Source organism: Anser cygnoides, chromosome 1, assembly GCF_040182565.1.
Source record: "Anser cygnoides isolate HZ-2024a breed goose chromosome 1, Taihu_goose_T2T_genome, whole genome shotgun sequence".
NCBI lineage: Eukaryota > Metazoa > Chordata > Aves > Anseriformes > Anatidae > Anser > Anser cygnoides.
The window spans coordinates 77,611,669-77,632,588 of record NC_089873.1 but is presented as its reverse complement, the minus strand read 5'-3'; the positions used below and the strand labels follow the sequence as shown (position 1 = coordinate 77,632,588).

The following is a 20,920-nucleotide window of genomic DNA, read 5'->3' as shown; positions in this document are numbered from 1 at the left end:
TCTAAAGCCTAGACATGCAACTAACATTGATTCTATGATGTGAAATGAATCCACCCCGTAAAGTAATCCCTGACCTTTAGTCTATATAATGAAATGTCTCACTTTTAGCTAGTCATGTCTATATTTGACTGGCTATATTCACATAGCATTGAAATCAAACTCTACCCGTTTTCATTCCTGTTGTATATAGGACTAAACTATTATTCCCTTCAGCATGCACCAATTTAATCACAGAGGGAGCTAAATGATTTGCAGAAGGAGACAATGTAGGAATTCCCTAAGATGCATGCAGTGTGTACAGACAATGTACAAAAACCAAGGATTGGAGCAGGATGCTAAGCCACCTGACTATGCAGGCATACTCAGGATGTTTCTTGCCCGTATTTCCTTAAGAAGACGTATTTCAGTGATGCCGTGGAATTTATTCCAACAGCTGTGTTGTCCATAAAGGCAATTAGCTGACTGAAATTGAAGTGCGTGCATGCATAAGTATTTTCAGGCTTGGTGCCAGAGGCTATAAAGTATTTTGAGATCTCTTCAGACTAAAGATATAGTACAAGGACCTACTCCAAATACCACTGTAAACAAGGACAGCCGTTCACCAACTTCATAGGCCTCGGATTAGGCCCATTAATGAACTGCAATGAAAACTATCATAATGAAAACTGTATGTTGTTTGTTTGTTTGTTTGTTTGTTTGTTTGTTTTTTACGGCAGCATCGGGTTCACACTATTCTAACTGCAGACCTGGTCATCGTCATGAAACGAGGGAACATTTTAGAATACGATACACCTGAGAACCTGCTTTCTCAAGAAGATGGCATCTTTGCTTCATTTGTCCGGGCTGACATGTGAAGAATCACACGATGTATGTTAATAGCTTATTTTTAAACAAATCAAATGCAAATACTTCCTATTCAATGTAACATCACTTTAACCTTTTTTCAGAGCTTTTTTTTTCTTTACACGTCCATCTTTCAAAATAATAAAACCCATTACAATACATGTATGCCTCAAAGCAATAAAAATATCACTTAATTAAAAATCCATTACAATTCACAAACACAAACACGCAGGCAGAAAGTTTTTATTTCCTGGAAATCTGGCATTTTTCTTAGACATTTTAAGTGACCTTATTTTCTTTTATAGACAACAAAAGAATGCACTGTTCTTACAAACTGCATATGTTATTCTGGAAGCAGGAATCAAATCGTGCAGTTTGTCGAGGAAGCTAGAGACCCTCAGAAGCATTCAGTCCCCAGAGAGGAAAATTAAAAAACAACAAATCCAAACCCATAACACTTGTGGCAATCTGCTGCATTCCAAAGGGATAAACTTTGCTCTTCAAATTGTAGTAGATGGGCAGTGAATGAAGAAAAGGAATTTCATCAGAAATAAGGAAAATCTTCCTGTCCTTCATGTTAGTTCACACACTGTAGTTAGCACAGCACTATTTTTTCAGTACAATGATGGCTTATCCCTACAGCCAGTTCCTAAATCCATATTTATTCTGCAGACTTTTTTGAATTGAAGACCCAAATCATCCTATAGTTATGCATGCTTTGATAGGTTTATAGAGGAATACATTTTGTACAGTATCTTAAGACTTCATATTAAAATTAATCTGAATTTATCTGAACTTGATATTAGTCAATCTTTTAAACATTTCCACTAAGATATTCTATTTAAAATGGCATGTAATTAGCCAACCACTAAATGTTTTATATGTCTTTAGCCCTTCACATTATTTTTTATGCTTGAACAACCTGTCTTTTCCTTTTCGCATTTCTGAATTATCTCTAAATCAGATCTTGTCCAAGAAGACATGATTTTCAAATGACTTCTTCAAGATTTTAGGTGCACTTAGATATATATTTACCTCATACATGTTTGAAAAGGTTGCCTGCACTTGGCTAATGCATATGGCTAGATTCTGAACCGTGATAACTGCACAATGAGCAATGAGCAATGAACCCCCTCTAGAAGGGGTTTCATAGACATATTTTCAAAGGCAGAGTTTGAGACATCAGTTTCACTAGTAGTATTCAATGTAATTCTTATTCATCTATTTTTATAGACAATTTTTATATTTTATATATAAATATATTTTGGCTGGCTGAGGGAGTTGGGGTTGTTCAGCCTGGAAAAGAGAAGGATCAAGGGAGACCTTGTAGCGGCCTTCCAGTACCTAAAGGGGGCCTACAGGAAAGCTGGAGACGGACTCTTTGTCACGGGGTGTAGTGAGAGGACAAGGAGTAATGGCTTTAAACTAAAAGAGGGAAGGTTTAGATTAGATATTAGGAAGAAATTCATCATTCAGAGGGTGGTGAGGCACTGGAACAGGTTGCCCAGAGAAGCTGTGGATGCCCCATCCCTGGAGGTGTTCAAGGCCAGGTTGGATGGGGTTTTGGGCAACCTGGTCTAGTGGAAAGTATCTCTGCCCATGGCAGGGGGGTGGAATTAGATGATCTTTAAAGTCCCTCTCAACTCAACCCATTCTGTGATTCTATGATTCTGTAAGATTGAGGATGAACAAGAAGTGCAGTTATGCCTATTTCTAGTGTAAAGAAAAGAACATGAGACAATAATTGCTACCCTTGGTCCCAAAAAATAGGACTTGAAATTGGTATTGTATTTAGTCTACTATTGTAAAAATGATACAGTGGTTTATGTTGTTGGGTTTGGGTTGTTTTTGTTTTTTTTTTTTAATTATGTTTTGTTTTGTTTTTTGTTGTTGTTGTTTTTGTTGTTTTTTGTCAGTAATGTGGGTCTTGTTTTGTTTTAGTTTGGTTTGTTTTTCCCATCTTAACTATTGGAAATAAAAGCTTTGTGGCACAACTAAACAAAAAAATCAGCCTTGAAAATTTTAATAAGGGAAGCATCGTGATTTCCCTGTCTACTACTGCGAAGTTTTTGCTCTTTTCCCAATTAATACCCTGCATTGAACTCTGTCATACAAAGAAAATAAAAAAAATAAGGCAGATATTTATAACATGCTTTTATATAGATTTCAGAGCCAAAAGGCCAGAAATATTCTTGGTTTAATTTCATTGTATTCAGTGAAAAGCTAACCAGATTCATTGCTGCCAGACTCAGCGTGAAGATGAAGTACAAATAACTTTACCTGTGTATCTTTCATGATGTTGCAGTCCTGATTTATTTTAAGTGGTACTGATTCTATCATTGAAATCCTATTTCCTGTTAAGCCACATTAAGTGGCTGTAGAGGAACTAGGATTTGTTAGGCATCCTAAAGAACTTAAAAGGGGCCAACAGTTAGCACCTCTTTCCTCTTACATTTGTCCCAAAGCCATCACAGAAGTAAGAAGACCCTTGTTTGCTCATACATCCCTCCAGAGGTATACAGTGTAATAAACACTGCTATTTCAATATGCAGAAAAGAAAATATATTGTGGGCTGTGTATAGTCTACCAGCATGCTTGATTCGTTTTGCTGGGGGAATGCAGGAGTACTGCATGGAGTTCAGGAGTTACGCGACTGTGGTCAAAGTGTTTGATAATCATTGGAGCATATCCTCTAGCAAGTTTAAAAGCACGGTTTGGTTTCTCAAGCAATTAATCCTGCTCAGTACACACAGATTCCAAGAGACAAAGCACACAGATTGCCATAGATCTATCAGATCTTGCATTTTAGCCACCATGCCTATGTTATGTACTTACCAATGGAATACATTGAACTTTTGCTTTTTTGTGTTTCCCACTAATGAAGAAGGGTGTTCCCAACAGTCACACAAGTCAGTTTTGTTACTAAAACGGGTGCAGAAGGGATGAAGTCTTTGAAACAAAGTTCTCTTGATTACATGTAAAGGTCTTAACTGAGGCCCTTTAGGAGCAGTTTTCTTAGGCTGTTGGGCCTACATGGACAAGGAAGCATCAGCCTAGAGATTTTGCTTCTTTGACTCTTGCCACACTCCCGCCTCTGGTGTCACTCCTCAGCACCTGTTCTCTTGCCACAACCTCCTTGCTTTTTTTCCTCCCTCAGCACCTCCATATATCATACCCTCTTTGAGGTTCGTGTTTGTATTCCTGAGTGCTCACTACTCTGCCTGTGGCCTTCCACTCCTTTGTTTAACTCCGTGCCCTCTGCTCTATTTCCTCTCTGACACAGCTTTGCTCTCTCCTCCTTCCCCTGCTTTTCTCTAGCTTGCTACCCTAACACCCCTCCTCTTCATGGGACACATAGTCTAGTGTGATCATGATTTGGATTTTTTTCCCCAAAATCAGTAACTAAATAAGGCTTCATTATTGCAATATTATACTCTAGAAATATCAAGTTCCTCCTTTTACAAAGGAGCTTTGAATGCAAACACTGGCCACATGTACAGTTTTTTAAACTATGGATAGAGGAAAATCACCTCTTGTGAGACTTCCTAAATTAAGTTTCTCATCTCATCTGTAATTTTTTTTCTCTGTCAAGTGTTTTTCTGGAATGTTTGAAGTAAAATAGAAGGCATAAGGTCCCTTTTTGCCAATGCAGTTGTTTGTGGATCCACAACTGTGTTCCTCAACCTTTGAGCTGCAACCAGTGGATTGTCTTTCCCTTTCCCTGAGGTAGATGTATTGGCTGGCACAAATGGCCCTGTGCCCTTCTTGTATGTGGTTTTCCACCACACTAGTAACAGCTAACTGCTCATTACTGCTTCTTCTCCACCAGCAATGCCCCATACAAATGTTGTGTTTATTTCTGAGCCAAAATGTTCATGTGCCGTGAATCCCATTGCAGGGGTTTTAAGTTGTGTTTCAGACAGGTCCATAAGCCTCTACTATCAACACTGTTGACAGGTAGGAGGGTGAAACTTCTTCCTCCTCCAGATACAGCACAATGGATGTTGGGATTCATCCAAGCAGTACTGTTTTACCAAGGGTTTTCCAGGTAATTTCAACATGAAAGATGATGAGAATCTCCTTAAGCATAGCTTTGTCTGAACCACTTGTGTTCTGCTGTTATTTATGATTCAGGAATTTGGGGAGCACAACAATTTTTTTGGACTTGACATTTCAAACAATACAGTTGCCAAATAGGAAAGGTTTTTTTTTGTTTGTGTGTGTTTTTTTTTTTATTCTTGTTTGTTTGTGTGTTTTATTTTTTTTTAAGGAAATAAATCTATGGCTGTGAGTACTAATTCTGAGCTGAGTTTGTTGCTGATTTTTTGTAACTTCAAACTTGTTTTAGATGAAAATGATAAGTTATTTAAAAGAATCCCATAAAACTCACTATTCACAGTCCCTTCACTTTGTTATGAAGACCTCTCAGGACCACCTGGATAAGTTTGCCACTTCATACACAGTGTGTTGTCTATATGTGTGTGTGGTTAAACACAAAAACACACACGCAATCTTTTATTCTGAAGTTTATGATGCAAGTAACTCAAGGTTCATTTCCTTCTGGTCAGAAGAAAGGTTTCCCAGAACAAAATCATGCTTTTTTCAATGCCAGGCAAGGGTTTGTGACAGCCCACAGAATAGTTCACACACACTCTGGTGGTGCTCATCTCTCACTGATGTCTGCAAAGGGAATCCAGGCAATGAGCTTGAACTAGATATCTGCCTGTTTGGTCACCCACTTTACAACCTCAGAGAGCCTCTGAGAGGTGGAAACAGATGACAGGTGGGGATTTCTAGACATGTATAAACCACAGAGGAGGCACAGATCCACCAGTGTTTCGCGTAAGACAGACAGCCCTAGGCACTTTGGGATAGCTCTGATAAGCCAAGGACATAAGCAAAGCAAAGTCTGCAGGGAGAAATCATTGCTTTGATAGGAAAACTGGTATGCAGAAAAAGTATTTTTATTTGCAAGAGCTTGCCTGCTTTTTCCAGCTATCATTTCAAATCATTTACATGAACAAATACATAATGAAAGGCTTCTCAAGCACTTGGATGAGCAACTTCTAGTTTCAAGTAAACTGGCAGAACATCTCTGCTATAAACTGATGCACCTCCACCAAATTCAATCAGTACCAACAGCAAATATGGTCCAGCTGATCTGGCATCTCATTACATGTAAAACCTCTGCTAGCAAAAAGTAATAGTGGTGTATTATGTTTTCTTAAAATACAGATTACATCAGTTTTGAACATGGCCAAGCAGGTCTCTTCAGAATTCTTACAAAATAAACTGTTTCATGTAATTGCTTTCTTTTTGCTTACTAAAACAATGGGCTCTTGTGCTTCATTGTGAAAAGATGCTGTTACACTCACATATGATGTTGCTCATGTCTCATGAGAAGATGAAGGAGACATCACACATCCATTTTACCCAAGCTGTATAGGCATATTATCACAAACGTAGATATACTTTATTTCAGGGAAATGCCTACCTTTATAAAAAGCTGTGGACAAAGACTATGTTTCCATTATTAGGAAATGAAATTTTTTCAATGTGACAGCAATCTTGGAGTATTTTTCCCTTGTGAGCACTGCAGGTCAATATCCCCAATGTGATAGTGTCAGTAGAAATCAGTTCTAAAATAGCTAGTGAAACCACATAGCTACTAGTTAAAATCTCTCTGGAGCAATGATTCTCCCATAAAATGTGTTAAAAAGCAAAAATGAATTCGTCAGATTTGCTATTTTATATCCTCAAGTAGCACCTTTTGAAAGCCTAATTTAAAATCTCAATAAGTTTTGTGAACTCTCTGATATGAATTCAGTGATGGCATGTGAGGAGTTCTTTGGTTTCTTTGGAAATAAATCCTTTCAGAGGCAAAACTGAGGGAGTACTACAAAAAAAAGTCTGAAAACAAAACTGTAAATCAAATTCTTCACTGCCATGCAAACATTCCAATCATTTCCACATTGTTTTTTTACTGCTCTGTCTTTTCTCCACCAGAACTGACCTCTGTGTAGAATTGTGGGGAAAGACTACCAGGTTTTCAAATTATCAAAAAATTGTTGTGAGGCAGAAGTTCCCTGACTCTTACAAATCAGAGATGTGCTGACGCTGTTTTGGCAGGACAGCTTAGAGTATTGGCTTATATGAAGCTGTGAAGTTCAGAGAAGCTTCCAAATGTAATTCTTCAAGAGAAGAGAGATTTCTAGAAAAGTCTTAATCAATTTCCTACACAGTCATTATTAATTATTCACCATTGATAAAATCTGTCTGGTGTTAGACACTACTCATGCAAACATAACAGACATTCCTGGCAGGAGTTTTTTTATTCCTCTAATAAAACAAGCCACATTCTTAACGGACTATAAACAAACATTTATTGCAAAATAACTTTTATTAATAAAAAATAGTTTCTATTTGGAGTATTGACACTCACTATGTGCAAGAAGTCTTAATTCATTTTCATTGAATATGGAGATTTCCATCCTATGAATTACTCTATAATAATGCAGCATTCAGCTCAAATGTTACCATGTTGCAAATTTCCCTGCCTGGTACACTGATTCTCGTGTATGCATATTAGTCATTTTTGTAAATAAATACTTTACATAGTTGCACATCCTCAGAATAGAAGGTATAAATAAGTAACAAACAGTGACAGCTAGAACTGCCCATGAGTGTCTCTTAGCTATTCCCATGACATTTCTTAACTCTCCCTTTATTTTACTTCAGGGTTTACTGGCTGTACCTGCTTACATCCGAAAACATCACTTAAACATCCAGTAAAATATTTAACCATGTAACTAAGGAACTAATGTACCTCAGTGTAAGTGACATGGTCCAGAACCACTGTCCTTCAATATCAGTTACAGGTGCTCCAAAGCCGCATATTCTTTGAAATGCATAAAGTTATAGATTCGTGGTTGACAGTTATGTGTGTTTTTATCATACTAGCTAGATTTGGCCCTTACTCTTTCAGCAATACCAGCTATGAGTGTTAGACTACTCCATCAGAGGTGGAGACCTTAAGTTGTGAAAAGCTCTTTGTACCGCAGATTTTCACAGCTGAATCATTTTGGTTTGGGGTCATCTATCGGGGCCACCATAGCATCTGAGACCAGAGGGTTCAGAGTTGCCAATTATTCTGTGATATTATCCGAAGATGAGAGGTGGTGTCTATTTTCCATCAATGGCATATCTTAATTTAACCCTCACTCTGTTGCCAGCAGAGAGAGCTGTTATATCAATCACTTGTAACCAAAGCGACTTGGAAGCACAGAGATGGAGATACAAAAAAAATCCATACCTTTATGGAATTTTATGGAGATAAAAATGAATTATGCTACTCTGACGCTGAAGACAGCCACAAACCTTCTGGTTCCTGCTACACAGGAGGAATAGGAGAGTTTGGACAAGGACATCAATCAAAAAACCTTTGATACCTGGCTCTGTTTCTCCAGATCCCTCCAGAGGTAAAGGAGAAAATAATTGTCCAAGCCCTAGCAACAGGGGTATGTACCCTCTCCTAACTTCTGGTTCTCCAAAGTTCTGGCACAGAAAAAGGAGACAGAGGCTGTTCTGCCACATTCAGCACTTTGCTACCTTAGGCATCTTTGCCTGTCCCTAGAGCCAACTAGGGACAAGCAACTGCCCTATCAAGGGATAGGGCATGAAGGTTTTGTGACAGGCTGAGTCTCTATAGTGCTGAGACTCAGCAACGTGCAGCCTTTTGTTTTCAACCTGCACTATTGATATTTGGAAAGAAATAAACACACTGCTAAAATAAAAGACAAAGGCAGGGAGATGGGTAAGTAACGTGGGGCGGCAAGAAGTCTTGGTGGGTTTTGCACACAGACATAGTACGATGTGGTCACCTCTAGAGGGAAATGAGGCTGAGAGTGAGTATAAGGTAAATCCTGGAGCACAAGGCGTTTCTTTCATCTACCCCTTTCTTGGCTCAGCCATGTCTCTGGAGCAGAGGTGGAGTATAGGAAGCAGAGGCTAAAAGATGCTGGATTTCATAAATCAGATCACTCTAGGAATCACATGGTTTGGGCACGATAATCTCTCTCCTCTCCCTCCTCCTCCCCTCTCTCTGCTGACTCTGCAGGAGCCCCAGCCCAAAAGGGACCTCCCTGCACCATTTCCCTAAGACCATGCCCTCTGTCACAGATGCATGCTGGTGGCCTGCGTGCTGATCCTCTGGAGCACTGAGGGGAGCCCTCCAAGTATGGCAGTACTTCCTAGGAGAGGCCATGGGAGCCAGCAGGGCCAGGGGACCTCGTGTTGTTTTGCAAGCAGTAGTAGGGGCCCAGCTCTGGACAAGTTTGGCTGGAGTACCACTGCCCATCCCAGGACACATTCCTATGCAAGCAGACTTGGCCCCTGTTTCCTCGGTGTAGAAAGAAGCATGAAAGGGGCATGTGCTATCACTTGTTCCATAAAATCTTGTGTCAAAACTCCCTGGAACCTCTCCGCCACTACAGTGACAGAGAAAGCCAAAAGAAATGACTATTTCTCCAAAAAGTGGCTAAGATCTCAACAACGTGTATCATTTCCAAACCAGACAGTCTTAATGCAAATCAATGCCTCTGCCAGCAAACCCACAGGACATATACAGACTCTACTATGTAACCTAGCAATATTGGATGAGGGGCATGAGTTACATGCATTTTGATGATAAAGACTATTTTTGTCCTGCTGCTCTTGCATGAAACAGAAAAGAAAAAAGAAAAATTGCTTCAGGGTAACAGACACCCTTAGTTTGCAGTTTCTGCTCTTTCATGTTTGATGGATCTACTGCCAGTTCAGCTGGGGAAGAGTTCATCCATGCTGTCCGTATAGGGCTTATCAGCTTTGTGTCTTTGTGGAAGCCTTGTGCTGAGTGCATGACATCTCTACGCCTGAAAAGTCATCCTATCTCTAAGCTAAGATTAGAATTTCAAACAAAACTTATTATGAAGCAGGATTTTCTGAAAGGACTGGGCACAGCTATAATGTGGAAATTTAAGATTCATGCTTAAGAACATTATTTAATGCTTTTTAGATAAGCATAATTGTGAAGTGATATTTGCCATAATATCAGTAACTCTTGTGGGTGGAGGGCAAATGAAACAGCAAAAAGGGAGAAGCATAATGGGCCGTAATAAACCTGGACCCAAACCTGCCATCAATTCTGACTTTTTTTTTCCCCTGTACAGGATGTGTTCACAGTACTCAGACACTATGTTCTTAACAAAAAGGGCTAGGAGACATTTTGGGAGATTTTCCCAGCTATTACTTAAATCTCAGACTTTCGTGTGCATGTGGTAACCAAGCAAGTATTTATAAGGGCAAAGGGGAACATTTTTGGTAGCTGTCACTCTCTGGAGCATATTCATGTACTGGAGCTTGGGGAAGTGTGTGCTGTGCTAAAAATCATGTCTCATATTATTGAACCAGGAATGGTTCTTGTTAGTAGTGCTCCTGACCTTCACATGCCAGCAGTCATGGCCCAGCAAGCTTCCTCGAAGCTGATCTCAGGTATAAGAGTGGAGGGAGGCATCCCTTTCTGTGAGGGGGAAGCTCTTCCAGTATTGAGTAGGCAGAGATGGAAAGATGGGATTTTAAAAGCATTTTTCTTCCAATGTATAATGATGGGGAAAATAATTGATAACTTTGGTGTAGTCACAGTGGGTTACACCAAGACTATCTGTGTATGTTTGAAGGGACCCCTTCCTATCCCAGCTATGCACAGTGCTCCATACGTGGTGAGGAAGTGGAGCACCCTCACATGGTGCTCCACCATGGTGAGGAAGCCCCCAGCAGTTCATGGGAAACAAGAGGGACTGGGAGGTAGCAGGGGGCTCTGACAGCCGCAAGGCAGTTCCTGTTCCACCTGACCAGCTTTTGGAAAGTTCCTCCTCAGAACACCATCAGCAGATAGGGTAAGGGACACACCAGCAGATAAAGTGCCTTGGCATGGAGAGAAGGGTCTGAGACTGAACAGAGTAGCAGTGGTGGGTTTTGCTCTAAGGTGGCCTGGTATTTACATGTATCCATTTATAAAGCTATGGATGTCAGTAATAACCTTAGGGAAAACTAGAACTGGCTGCATGGCATGAGTTGTGTCAGAAGCAAAATAATAATATGCAAGGATCTCCTGCAAAAGGAGGGGGGTTTGCATGGAATTTCCTGACAGCTCTGTATGTTTTTTGAAACACAGCTAGCAGCCATACTGGGGAAACATCAGTCTTGTTTCTAGCCCTAGCATGGAACAAACGTTTCATGGGGCTAGAAGGGGGAAAGGGGAAGGGAGAGGAAAAAGGAAAGATGATTTTTTGCATGTGTACTAAATCAGCTGTTTCCAACAGTTACACCCAAGTGAGATGCTCTTCTGGAGGCTGCAGCAAACGAATGAGTCAGTCCCCCATGACCAGCCTCTGCCACTCCATTTGTAGCAGAATAACCTCCCGAGCTCTCCCATGCCAGCCCATCGAGTGCCACAGTGGACAGCAACGCCGATCCTGCAGATACACACACAAGTGACTTTATGTGCTTACACTCAAGCCTGGTTACAACTCAAAGTAATTGCTTTAGAACCTGATTTTTCACACTGAAGCTGGTCATCTGCCTGGAGTTAATTTCCTACAAAAATGTTTAGCTAATTGCCTAATATGACCGTGGCTTTGAGTCTGTCTCTTTTCTGACTACTGGATACTTGGTATTAGAAAAGGATACTGCTAGAAAGGTTTCCAGGAATCACTCCTCTATTTAAACTTGAGCACGTGCATGTGTTTGATAGGATGGATATCTTCAAGCTGAGGATTACACTGCCTGTCAAATGTGCCTTCTCAATTTTTCCATGCCTGAATACACTTAAAAACTTCCTGACTGCAGCAGGCCTGTGAAGCATTTCTTTCTGTCTCCAGTTTACAGAGAGAAGTAATGTATTATGTTCTGTGTAAATTTTATACTGTAAAGGTCATTCACTTGAGTGATACTCAGAAAACTTTAGAAACCTCCCCACTGTACACACACATTCCTTGGGCATGGAGGAGTTAATCTGACACAATGAAATCTCTGCACTTTGCTTCATTAACATCTAAATTTAGATCTTTTCATAAAGTTGATGTACTGTTTATTCTTCCTACTACAAACCCTAAGACCTTGGAAAAAAAGCTGTAATTTCCAAGAATGCAAGTTTCCATTAAACACAAGAGCCAAAACTGTAAACCTCGACCTGTGAGAAAACGAATGAACTTCTGTTATTTCATTGTTTGTTTTTGGCATTGTGCATAATTTCTCCTATACCCATCAAATATATAAAAACCCATCTGTCAATGCCTGTTCCACCAGCTGAAGATTATAATGGCCCTGATGCTGCGCCCGTCCAAGTTAACACAAATTGTGAACCATATAAAGGAATGCCTCTTTTCCTCTCACAGAAACAGGTAATTAAGTTTGTCAAAAGCAGCAAAGGCCGTGAGATTTTGGCATTGCTCCTCCAGACACTTACGCACATGCTTCGCTTTCTGCCTGCAAGCTGTCTCGCTGAGATCCAAAGCACGATAAGGCTAAAAAGGCAAAAACCCTGGGCTCGCCAGCCCTGCTGCTGCCAGAGGTGGGCTTCGCGCAGGGAGCCGCCTTGCCTCCTGCCACATTTGCAGGATCTGGCCCTAGGGGATGCTCCAGCATCCCTCAAGGCGCCTTTTCCAGCCCCACACCACCGCTGCTGGGGCCACGGAGGGGGGCCGGTGGTGATGCTGGGAGCCCCGCTCGCTGCTGCTGAGCTTTGGCAGCCGGCTGGGGCCAGGGCTGGGGATAAAGGCAGGGCTGCCCCGCCTAGTCCCGGCACGGGAGGAGGGCTGCGAGGGGAAAAGGGAACGCCTGCTCCGCCAGCCCTCTCTCCAGCTGCCAGCTCGGCTCCTTCTTGTGACGCTTTCTGGGGACCGGACGGGGGCTTTTTGGCAGGGCCCCGCCAGCTAAAGCCCTACTGAGCGAGGCAAGCCTCGGTTCGAAGCAGAGGAGCCCAACTCTTCGAGTCCCAGAGGATGCAAACCACCGAGCACCCCACTTTGCAGTACCCACCCGGGCACAGCTGCCTCCCGGAGAAGCTGCCCGAGGATCCGTCCTATCGTACGTCAGGTTACTTTACACCGAGTTTGCGAGACGGCTCTGCAGCCTGCCTTCCCGCAAGGAGCGTGGGAATAGCACCTTTCCTTTCCGTCGGGAGCTGATACCGACTGCTCGCATAAAAGTGACGGGCTGAGAAGGGGAGGGCGCTGTAGAATAAGACACTCAGTGACATTTGATGTAAAGGTTGCTGATGTAAGGTTACCTAACCACAGTGCACGGGTGACAAATCTGACTGGCTTTTCTCTCTTCTCAGGGTAGGCAGTGAGCCCTCCAGAGTCGCGCTAGAGGGACTGTCCCCTGTTTCACATCTTGCTAGGTGGACTATGGTGGCAGGAAGATGCTGGCTCGGAAGAGTATTATCCCTGAAGAATATGTGCTGGCACGGATCGCTGCTGAGAACCTGCGCAAGCCCCGCATCCGAGACCGGCCGCGCAAAGCCCGCTTCATCGCCAAGAATGGGGCATGCAACCTGGCGCACAAGAACATCCGCGAGCAGGGGCGATTCTTGCAAGACATTTTCACCACCTTGGTGGACCTGAAGTGGCGTCACACACTGGTCATCTTTACCATGTCCTTCCTGTGCAGCTGGTTGCTCTTCGCCATGATGTGGTGGCTGGTGGCTTTCGCCCATGGCGACATGGACCCAAGCACAGAGGGCACCACAAACAGCACAAAGTGGACACCTTGCGTGACGTGTGTCAGGTAAAGTACAGTTGGTGGGACAAAGAAAGGGGGGAACAGAGCTGCCTGCTGTCCTGCCGATACCTGAAATGCAGCTTTTTTAATGAACCGTGATGTTTGGTTGAGACAATTGAAAAGTGTGGTGTTTTCCTCTAGAGTACATAAATTCAGCAAGCCTTCTGGGCTTGGAAAATACTGTACTGTAGATTTCTTTGATTCCTTACAGGATCTGAAAGAGAGGGAGACCCGCTGCTTTTCATGTGTCTCCACACTCTGTGGGTAACATACCCTGCCTGTCGAGATAAGAGCCTGCTACAAGAGTGGGTATGTGTTACACGTATTGTAATGTTGTCTATGGCAGCGGGAGCATCCTGAGCGTGGTGCAAGCCGCTTGCCATGCTGGTAAAAGTTCGCCCACCCCAAAAGTGCTGCCTGAGAGGCAGGGCACTGGCCATGGGTATCAGCTAGCAAGAAAAGTGCTGCTTAGGGCAAAGCTAAATGTCTTTTGAGACAGTTCCCATGAGAGAGCTCCAAAATGCCTGTCCCTTGGTGAAGCCACAGGCCAGCGGTTTGACGGATAAACTGTTTCCATGACGTGCATGATGTATCAGACAGTGAAAGCTTAAGGGACTGCTGGGTTAAATGTCAGCTGTTAAAGAAAAATATTTTCCTCTCTGTCCCCAAAGCCATGGCAATTTTCAAGGCTCTGACAAACTGGCACATATTTACACAGGCTAGAAGAAGTGTTTGTTACTTGGAGGTGGGGGTAAGCAACAAGATTGCTCTGCCATCAGTAACATCTCTTTTTACAGCACAAGGTTTTTAAGCAGAAAGATCCAGGTTCAGAATGGCCAGAGCAACTGCCTTTACATGGTGCAGTGTGGTAGGGACCATGAGGGGGCTGCAGAGCTGGCTGAGGGTATCCACTCCTCTTTCCTCCTCTTGGAGGAAAACTCCAACGTGGAGTTGCATGTAGGTTTTGAGGCACCTCAGCAAGTATGAAGGCACATCAGATCTGGCTCATGAGGGAGCAGTGATTTCATTCTACCTTCACTTTGACACTTGTTTTGCTAGATGAGTTTTTTTCAAACTGAAAGGAAACAGGGATTTTCCAAGCCAACCTTCCTCAACTTTGGGGGCTGAGGCAGGGGGAGGCTGCTCTTATTTCTCTTCCATTAAGTGGCCACAGTTGCCTCTGAAGTGAGATGTCATGGCCCAGCTTCTGCCCACTGTGGAAGTCTTTCAGGGGTGTCACCCCCAGCCTTTCTGGTGTATTGGTCCTAGAGAGAAGGATGTGTGGGATTTGTCCAACCCAAACTAGCTGGTAGCTGCACTCAAGCAGCTCTTCAGCATCATCTGGGAGGACACTCCCCTGTTTGCCTGGAGGCCCCCTTGGGACTCCCAGACCACCCCACAAAGCCTGTTCTGGGTGCTGAGGACTTCATGCCACCAGGACAAAGGAGAGCCATGGCCCCTCACTACCTCCCCAGCAAGCCCGCTGCTGCATGAACAGCCTGGAGGGATGGGGATAAGCAGAGCCAATGAACTGGTGTGGCTGCGTGGCTTAGCCCATAACAAACAGCACACATCGCACTCTGCTGTGAGTGCCTGAGGAGTTTCAGCAAACAGCTGCTCAAGTATCCATCTTCAAGCCATGGAAAATCTTTTATCTTCATCTTCTTAAACCTGGCTACCACTTTGGACACAGCCATGCAACAGCAGTATGACTGCTGATATTTTTAAGAGCTGTGAATTGCTGGATGTAAAACATTTCATGCTGAGACAATCTGCCAAAATAATAGCAAATATTTTTTAACTTACTTTTTCTGAGATTTAGGCCCAAAGATATTTCAGGAGAGCTTTTTGAGTAGGTGCCATTACAGATTTATGGGAAACCTGGCTTTGGAAATTCTAATCATTGGATGGAACTTGCACAACACTTTAATTTTTCAAAGTACTGCAGAATTTCTAAAGCTAGAAGCACTTTGCCACGCAAATCAAGCATAATCCAAAGAGGAAAATTTGCAGAGCTCTGAAGAGAGGGAGCTGGGAATAGTGTGATTTGGCATTTATGGCTCCCTCTTCGCATGTTCAAAATGCTGTACAAGCTTGCTGCTTCTGTTACTTCTGCTGTAAAAAGGTAGATTCCCCCCCCCTTTTTTTTCCCTTTTAAAATGGCTACTGTTAAGGGGAATCAGAATATTTCACTGCACAGAGCCTTCAGTTGAATAAAATTGAATTAAGTTTCAGCCAGAAGTTTAATTCTGCATGTAGATGAATATTTATGAGCATAGAAATCATTCCATGAATTACATTAATAAAATCCCTCATCACTGATTTCTTTAGAATGAAATGCAGAAATAAACCCCTCAATACAGGGGATCTGCCAAAGAATGGGGGGGGGGGCGGGGGGAACGAAATGACAAAGTTCTTTCAAAGTTATCTATGCGGAGGCTGGCTGGTTTTCTGAAAGATGAGCTTTCTCATTCTACAGAAAATTATCCCTGGTATTACCTATGCTATTGTAATGTGTCTTCATGATCCCAATGATCCCAGGCTCACTGCAAATATGGTTAGGAAAAACAAACAACAACAACAACAGAACAATAAGACGTTATTTAAAAATGAATTCATTGGAAAGCAAACCAAAACCAATGAACACAATGAATGTCCATCTTTATGGACAGGATATATATTTTCCATAGTTAAAGCCACAATGAGAATGAGGATGCTTCAAGTGTTTGTGTGTTGCACTGTGTTAAAAGGGTAACTATAATGTTAGTTCATGAGATCCCATGTCTACCAAATAAATTCCAAGGTACAAATTCTGGACATAAGAGACTTTGGTGAAGGACATATCTGTGCTATAAACAGAAATTAAAGATCCTGGTGTATACAGGGGAGGTGACATTGTTCAATATTATAAACCATGTGTTTTGGAAAGCTTGTGGACAGCCTAATCTGATGTCCAGCACTGTAGCTTATCAGGGACATTTAACTTAACTCACACTTCTACAGTACACTTCTGTGTTGAAATTTTCCAGCTAGCCTTGACACAACAGTGAGCTAAACCCAAGCCCAGGTTCACAGTGCTGTCCTCCTGCAGGGATGCGCAGAGGGGACCGCGGAGGCCACTGCCTTCCCTCTGCAGCCTGATCCAGCAGGCTCAGTCATGAGGCAAGCGTGGGTTTGGGAGGTGTGAGAAATGTGGGAATGTCCCCTTTCCCTCCAGGGAATCCTTTTAAAGGGGTTCAGGACAGACGGGCAGGTAGTGTGAGTGAAATGCTGCCATTTGCCCAGCTTCTTTTCCAGGTGCAGGGTGGTGGGAGAATGTCAGTGTGCAGCCAGTTGCTCACCTGTCTCCAAAACCACAGCTCCACCAAGATCTCCGTGGGAAGGAGAAGGTGGAAAGTCACGCTGCATGTTAAAGCACTGTTGGCTAACATGGTGTGGGACATATCTTCCGGAACAGAGGTTCTAGTGAGCTTCTCAGGTTCACCTCGTATTACAGATGGTCTTATAGGAGCTCAGGCTCTCGGGTCTTCCTTCCCCTCTCACCATTAGATGCTGCTCTGATAGTGCAAACACTGAGTCACCAAGAGTGCAGTCTTTCCGCTGATGTTAACAGACTTAAATGTACAAGGACTGCAAATATAGGCCTCTAAGGCCATTTGTTTCTAGAAAGTACATGCTAATAGCTTATCAGTTTATGTTCGATGTACTTTGAGTTAACTTTGTGTAATCTTCCCCTCCAGGTCTTTCACCTCTGCTTTCCTCTTCTCCATTGAAGTTCAGGTGACCATTGGTTTTGGCGGCAGGATGATGACAGAGGAATGTCCCTTGGCCATCACAGTCTTGATCCTACAGAACATTGTGGGTCTGATCATCAATGCTGTCATGCTGGGCTGCATATTCATGAAAACTGCACAAGCTCACAGGCGGGCAGAGACTTTGATTTTCAGCAGGCAGGCAGTCATTGCAGTTCGAAATGGCAAACTTTGCTTCATGTTTCGAGTAGGAGACCTGAGGAAGAGCATGATCATCAGTGCCTCAGTGAGAATCCAGGTTGTGAGGAAGACTACGACCCCTGAAGGAGAAGTCATACCCATTCACCAAGTAGATATCCCTGTGGATAACCCCATTGAAAGTAACAATATTTTCCTGGTGGCTCCCTTAATCATTTGTCACGTCATAGACAAGCGGAGTCCTCTTTATGATATCTCTGCTGCTGACCTGGCACTCCAGGATCTGGAGCTCATAGTGATACTTGAAGGCGTTGTAGAAACGACTGGCATCACAACGCAGGCAAGAACCTCGTACATAGCAGAGGAGATACTGTGGGGTCACCGCTTCGTGCCCATCGTCACTGAAGAGGAAGGTGTATATGCTGTTGACTACTCCAAATTCGGCAACACCGTCAAAGTGGCAGCACCACGTTGCAGCGCTCGAGAACTTGACGAGAAGCCATCAATTCTCATTCAGACCCTGCAGAAAAGTGAGCTGTCCCACCAAAACTCCCTACGGAAACGCAACTCCATGAGAAGAAACAACTCCATACGGAGGAGCAACTCCATGCGGAGAACCAATCCCTCTCTCATTGTGCCCAAAGTGCAGTTCATCACACCCGAGGGGAGCCAGAGTGCCTCAGAAACGTGATACACAGCCTTGTGTGAGGTCGAGGAGTTCAAAAGGAGGAGGCAGTGTCGTGTTTGATTTAAATTTTATTCTACTGAAGAAAATGAGAACATGATGCAGAAAAGGACTGTTCAAGAACTATATTACTTACTGAAAGCACCACCTAATGGCATTAGGAAACACGTTAGCACTTAGTGTATGAATTAATAAAAATGGCACGTACACTAAAGAAAACATAGTCCACTCATGTAATATAAAGTGTATTTATACTTCTTTTAATGGCATGCTATTGTTTTTAAATCATAGTTTTCCTATCAAAGGTCTCTTTCTTATCTGTTTCTGCAGGCTGTCACAAAATGTGTTTTTTCCTGTAGAACTGGGTTACCCACCTGCAGGCAGAAGTTCAAAACTGCTGCGTATCAACAGCTTGCACATACATTGTGTGGAATATTTGGATATCGATCTTCTTGGGGTGAATTCTCTGTTCTCTTGAAAAGAGTAGCTAAATTCCTCAGTGATTTCACTGGAGAAGAGCCAGGATTTTCCCTTCAGTTTTCCAAGTCTTTTCTTTCCATTGTTTTATGGTAAAGTCATTTTGAGAGCAATGCCAGTCAGCCAAAGTGACCTGGCCACCCCAGAAGAAACCTGGTGCCACTCTGGGCAGAGCCAGGAGAAAAAAAAAAATTTCAGCAGGCCCATGAAATGGCATGACCTGTTGCAGGACACTGCTCTTGTTCTGTGGGTGAGATACACAACTGCGGGACAGCGGGCATTTGTTATGTAGCCGTAACCCAAGACACAAGTCTTCCAAGACACCACTTGAGCATCTATGTCACTGAAATTATTCAAGTTGGAAACAGCACACATGTCCTTAACATTCTCCTTGTACTGGTGGAAGACCAAATCCTGTTTTTGTTTGTTTGTTTGTTTTGTTTTGTTTTGTTTTCTCTTACAGATTAATATATTGAAGGCAGGAAGTCTATTTCATTCACTTACATTACTTTTGTAGGATTAAGTACGTTTGCTTCAGCAGGTTACTTTTTTTGCCAGTGGGAATTCATGAATGGGAATGAGAGGGGATCGTGGCAATAATATTAATGATAATATTTTCAAAACCAGATGAATAATTTTCAGTTAGGGGGAGTAGGGCACTGTTGCTGAAGTATTTTGCAGCAGTCTCTCTCTTGTGTTTTTATGTAAAATGGCAGTGAAAATTGGTGGTAAGCAGCTTTTCTCTTCAAATTAAAATGGGCATTTGTTATCAACATCCTTCTCCAAAATGTCACCACAAGTTTTTCTACAAGAATAAATACATGTATAACAACTAATTGTGTCACCTTTGGAAATGCTAAATTGATGCAAGCTTCTTTCCCCTGTGAATAATAATTATGGACAAATTTCTGTTCATGTTTCTTCCAGGAGTTGCCTTATTAAGTCTCTGGCTCGAGGGAAGTACTGACTTCCCTTCCCTGTACTGACTCTGTAAACCACCCAACCACATAAATACTCCTGTAATTTTAAATATCTGCTTACTCCTATCAGGTAAAACAGTCAAGAACAATGCCAGAGTCTCATTCTCTTTACAAGCCAGTTCATCAGCACTTGCATGGACAGTTTACAGCTTCTTTTGATGTTGGTTGTGACATGGAAGAGCATTTCTGTGTAGCGTAGGCACTGTATATTTGGAGCAGGTGCTCCCCACAAAATAAACACTGACAAAATGCTTTATCTGAAGCAGTAGCAGAAACTGAAGTTTCTGCTAAAAGCATTTATTCCCTGTCCTGCCCGTCAATGTTCTGGGAGGATGGCTGGTGAACATCTGGAGATATTAATCTGTCCATTGTGCGTCCAAACAACGAACATCTGTAGCTTCCAAGAAGAGTCAGAGTGAGTATATACAATTTGTCTCTGGCCTCCATTTCCAGGGCTACAAATTTCCTTGAGGCAGTCTGTTTGAAATATGGTTAAGCCAAATGCTGTACAAAAGCAAATTTTCTAAAAAAATAAAAAGTGACAATAATGATTTATTCCGTCTCTGATTTTCTCCTCATTTCTTTTCTTTTTTTCTTTCTATTCTCCATTTGTTTTTCTATACTCTTAGTCCTTCTTCTCTCCCAGCCTTTTCTATGGTCCCTGTGAGTAATAATTTAATATTATTTCAATACTTTCTTATTATTTCAGCTGAGTTTTTTTTAACTACAATCCTTTTTTTTCTAATTTTAATTTTGCCCTTGCCTTTCCCTCTGCTTTAGACCTGGTGTACTCTCTCTTTCCCACACTGACATTACTGGAATATTGGTACTGTGGAGATAACACTAAGGCACCTTGGTCATATGCTAGGGTGCTGCACAGATACCCAAGGCAGACCCTTCCCAGCCAGCTGTATCATGACTTTCACGTTCATTTCTTCTGTGCTCCTGCTCCTTGCAGAAATCCCCTTAGAGCAAAGACCCTTCCTTGAGGGAGCATTGCAGTCCTGGATGAGGCAGGCTGGCAGAAGCAGCCTAGTTGAGCCACCTGGCTGGCTGCAGAGAGCAGCAGTTTTGAGGCTGGGAGCTGTGTTCCCCACTGAAGGATGGTCTCAGACCTGTCTTCACAGCACCAAGACTGCTGGAAGGGGATGAGCTGTTAGTATTGC

General features: G+C 42.6%; 2 protein-coding genes across 16 annotated transcripts in view; both read left to right on the top strand.

Moving 5' to 3' along the window:
• ABCC9 (ATP binding cassette subfamily C member 9) overlaps positions 1-5,141 on the top strand; it is a 79,135-nt gene extending 73,994 nt beyond the window's left edge. For 13 of the 15 annotated variants that reach the window (XM_048053878.2, XM_067000665.1, XM_067000649.1 and 10 more), the window contains one exon: positions 717-5,141. In XM_048053878.2, the coding sequence (XP_047909835.1) occupies positions 717-854 (138 nt within the window). In that variant the 3' untranslated portion in view covers positions 855-5,141. The remainder of the gene's footprint in view (positions 1-716) is intronic. The other 2 variants (XM_048053887.2, XM_048053877.2) reach the window with 1 other exon arrangement.
• A 7,405-nt stretch (positions 5,142-12,546) lies between these two features.
• On the top strand, positions 12,547-19,606 carry KCNJ8 (potassium inwardly rectifying channel subfamily J member 8). Its single transcript, XM_013184706.3, has 3 exons — positions 12,547-12,966; positions 13,220-13,668; positions 17,403-19,606. The coding sequence occupies exons 2-3, from the start codon at positions 13,304-13,306 to the stop codon at positions 18,301-18,303; spliced, it is 1,266 nt and encodes a 421-aa protein (XP_013040160.1). The 5' UTR covers positions 12,547-12,966; positions 13,220-13,303; the 3' UTR covers positions 18,304-19,606.
• The last annotated feature ends 1,314 nt before the right edge of the window (positions 19,607-20,920 follow it).

Coding starts and splice junctions, on each gene's coding strand:
- KCNJ8 (XM_013184706.3), top strand. CDS start 13,304: ATGCTGGCTCGGAAGAGTATTATCCCTGAAGAATATGTGCTGGCACGG. Junction 13,669..17,402: donor CCTTGCGTGACGTGTGTCAG/GTAAAGTACAGT, acceptor CTTCCCCTCCAG/GTCTTTCACCTCTGCTTTCC.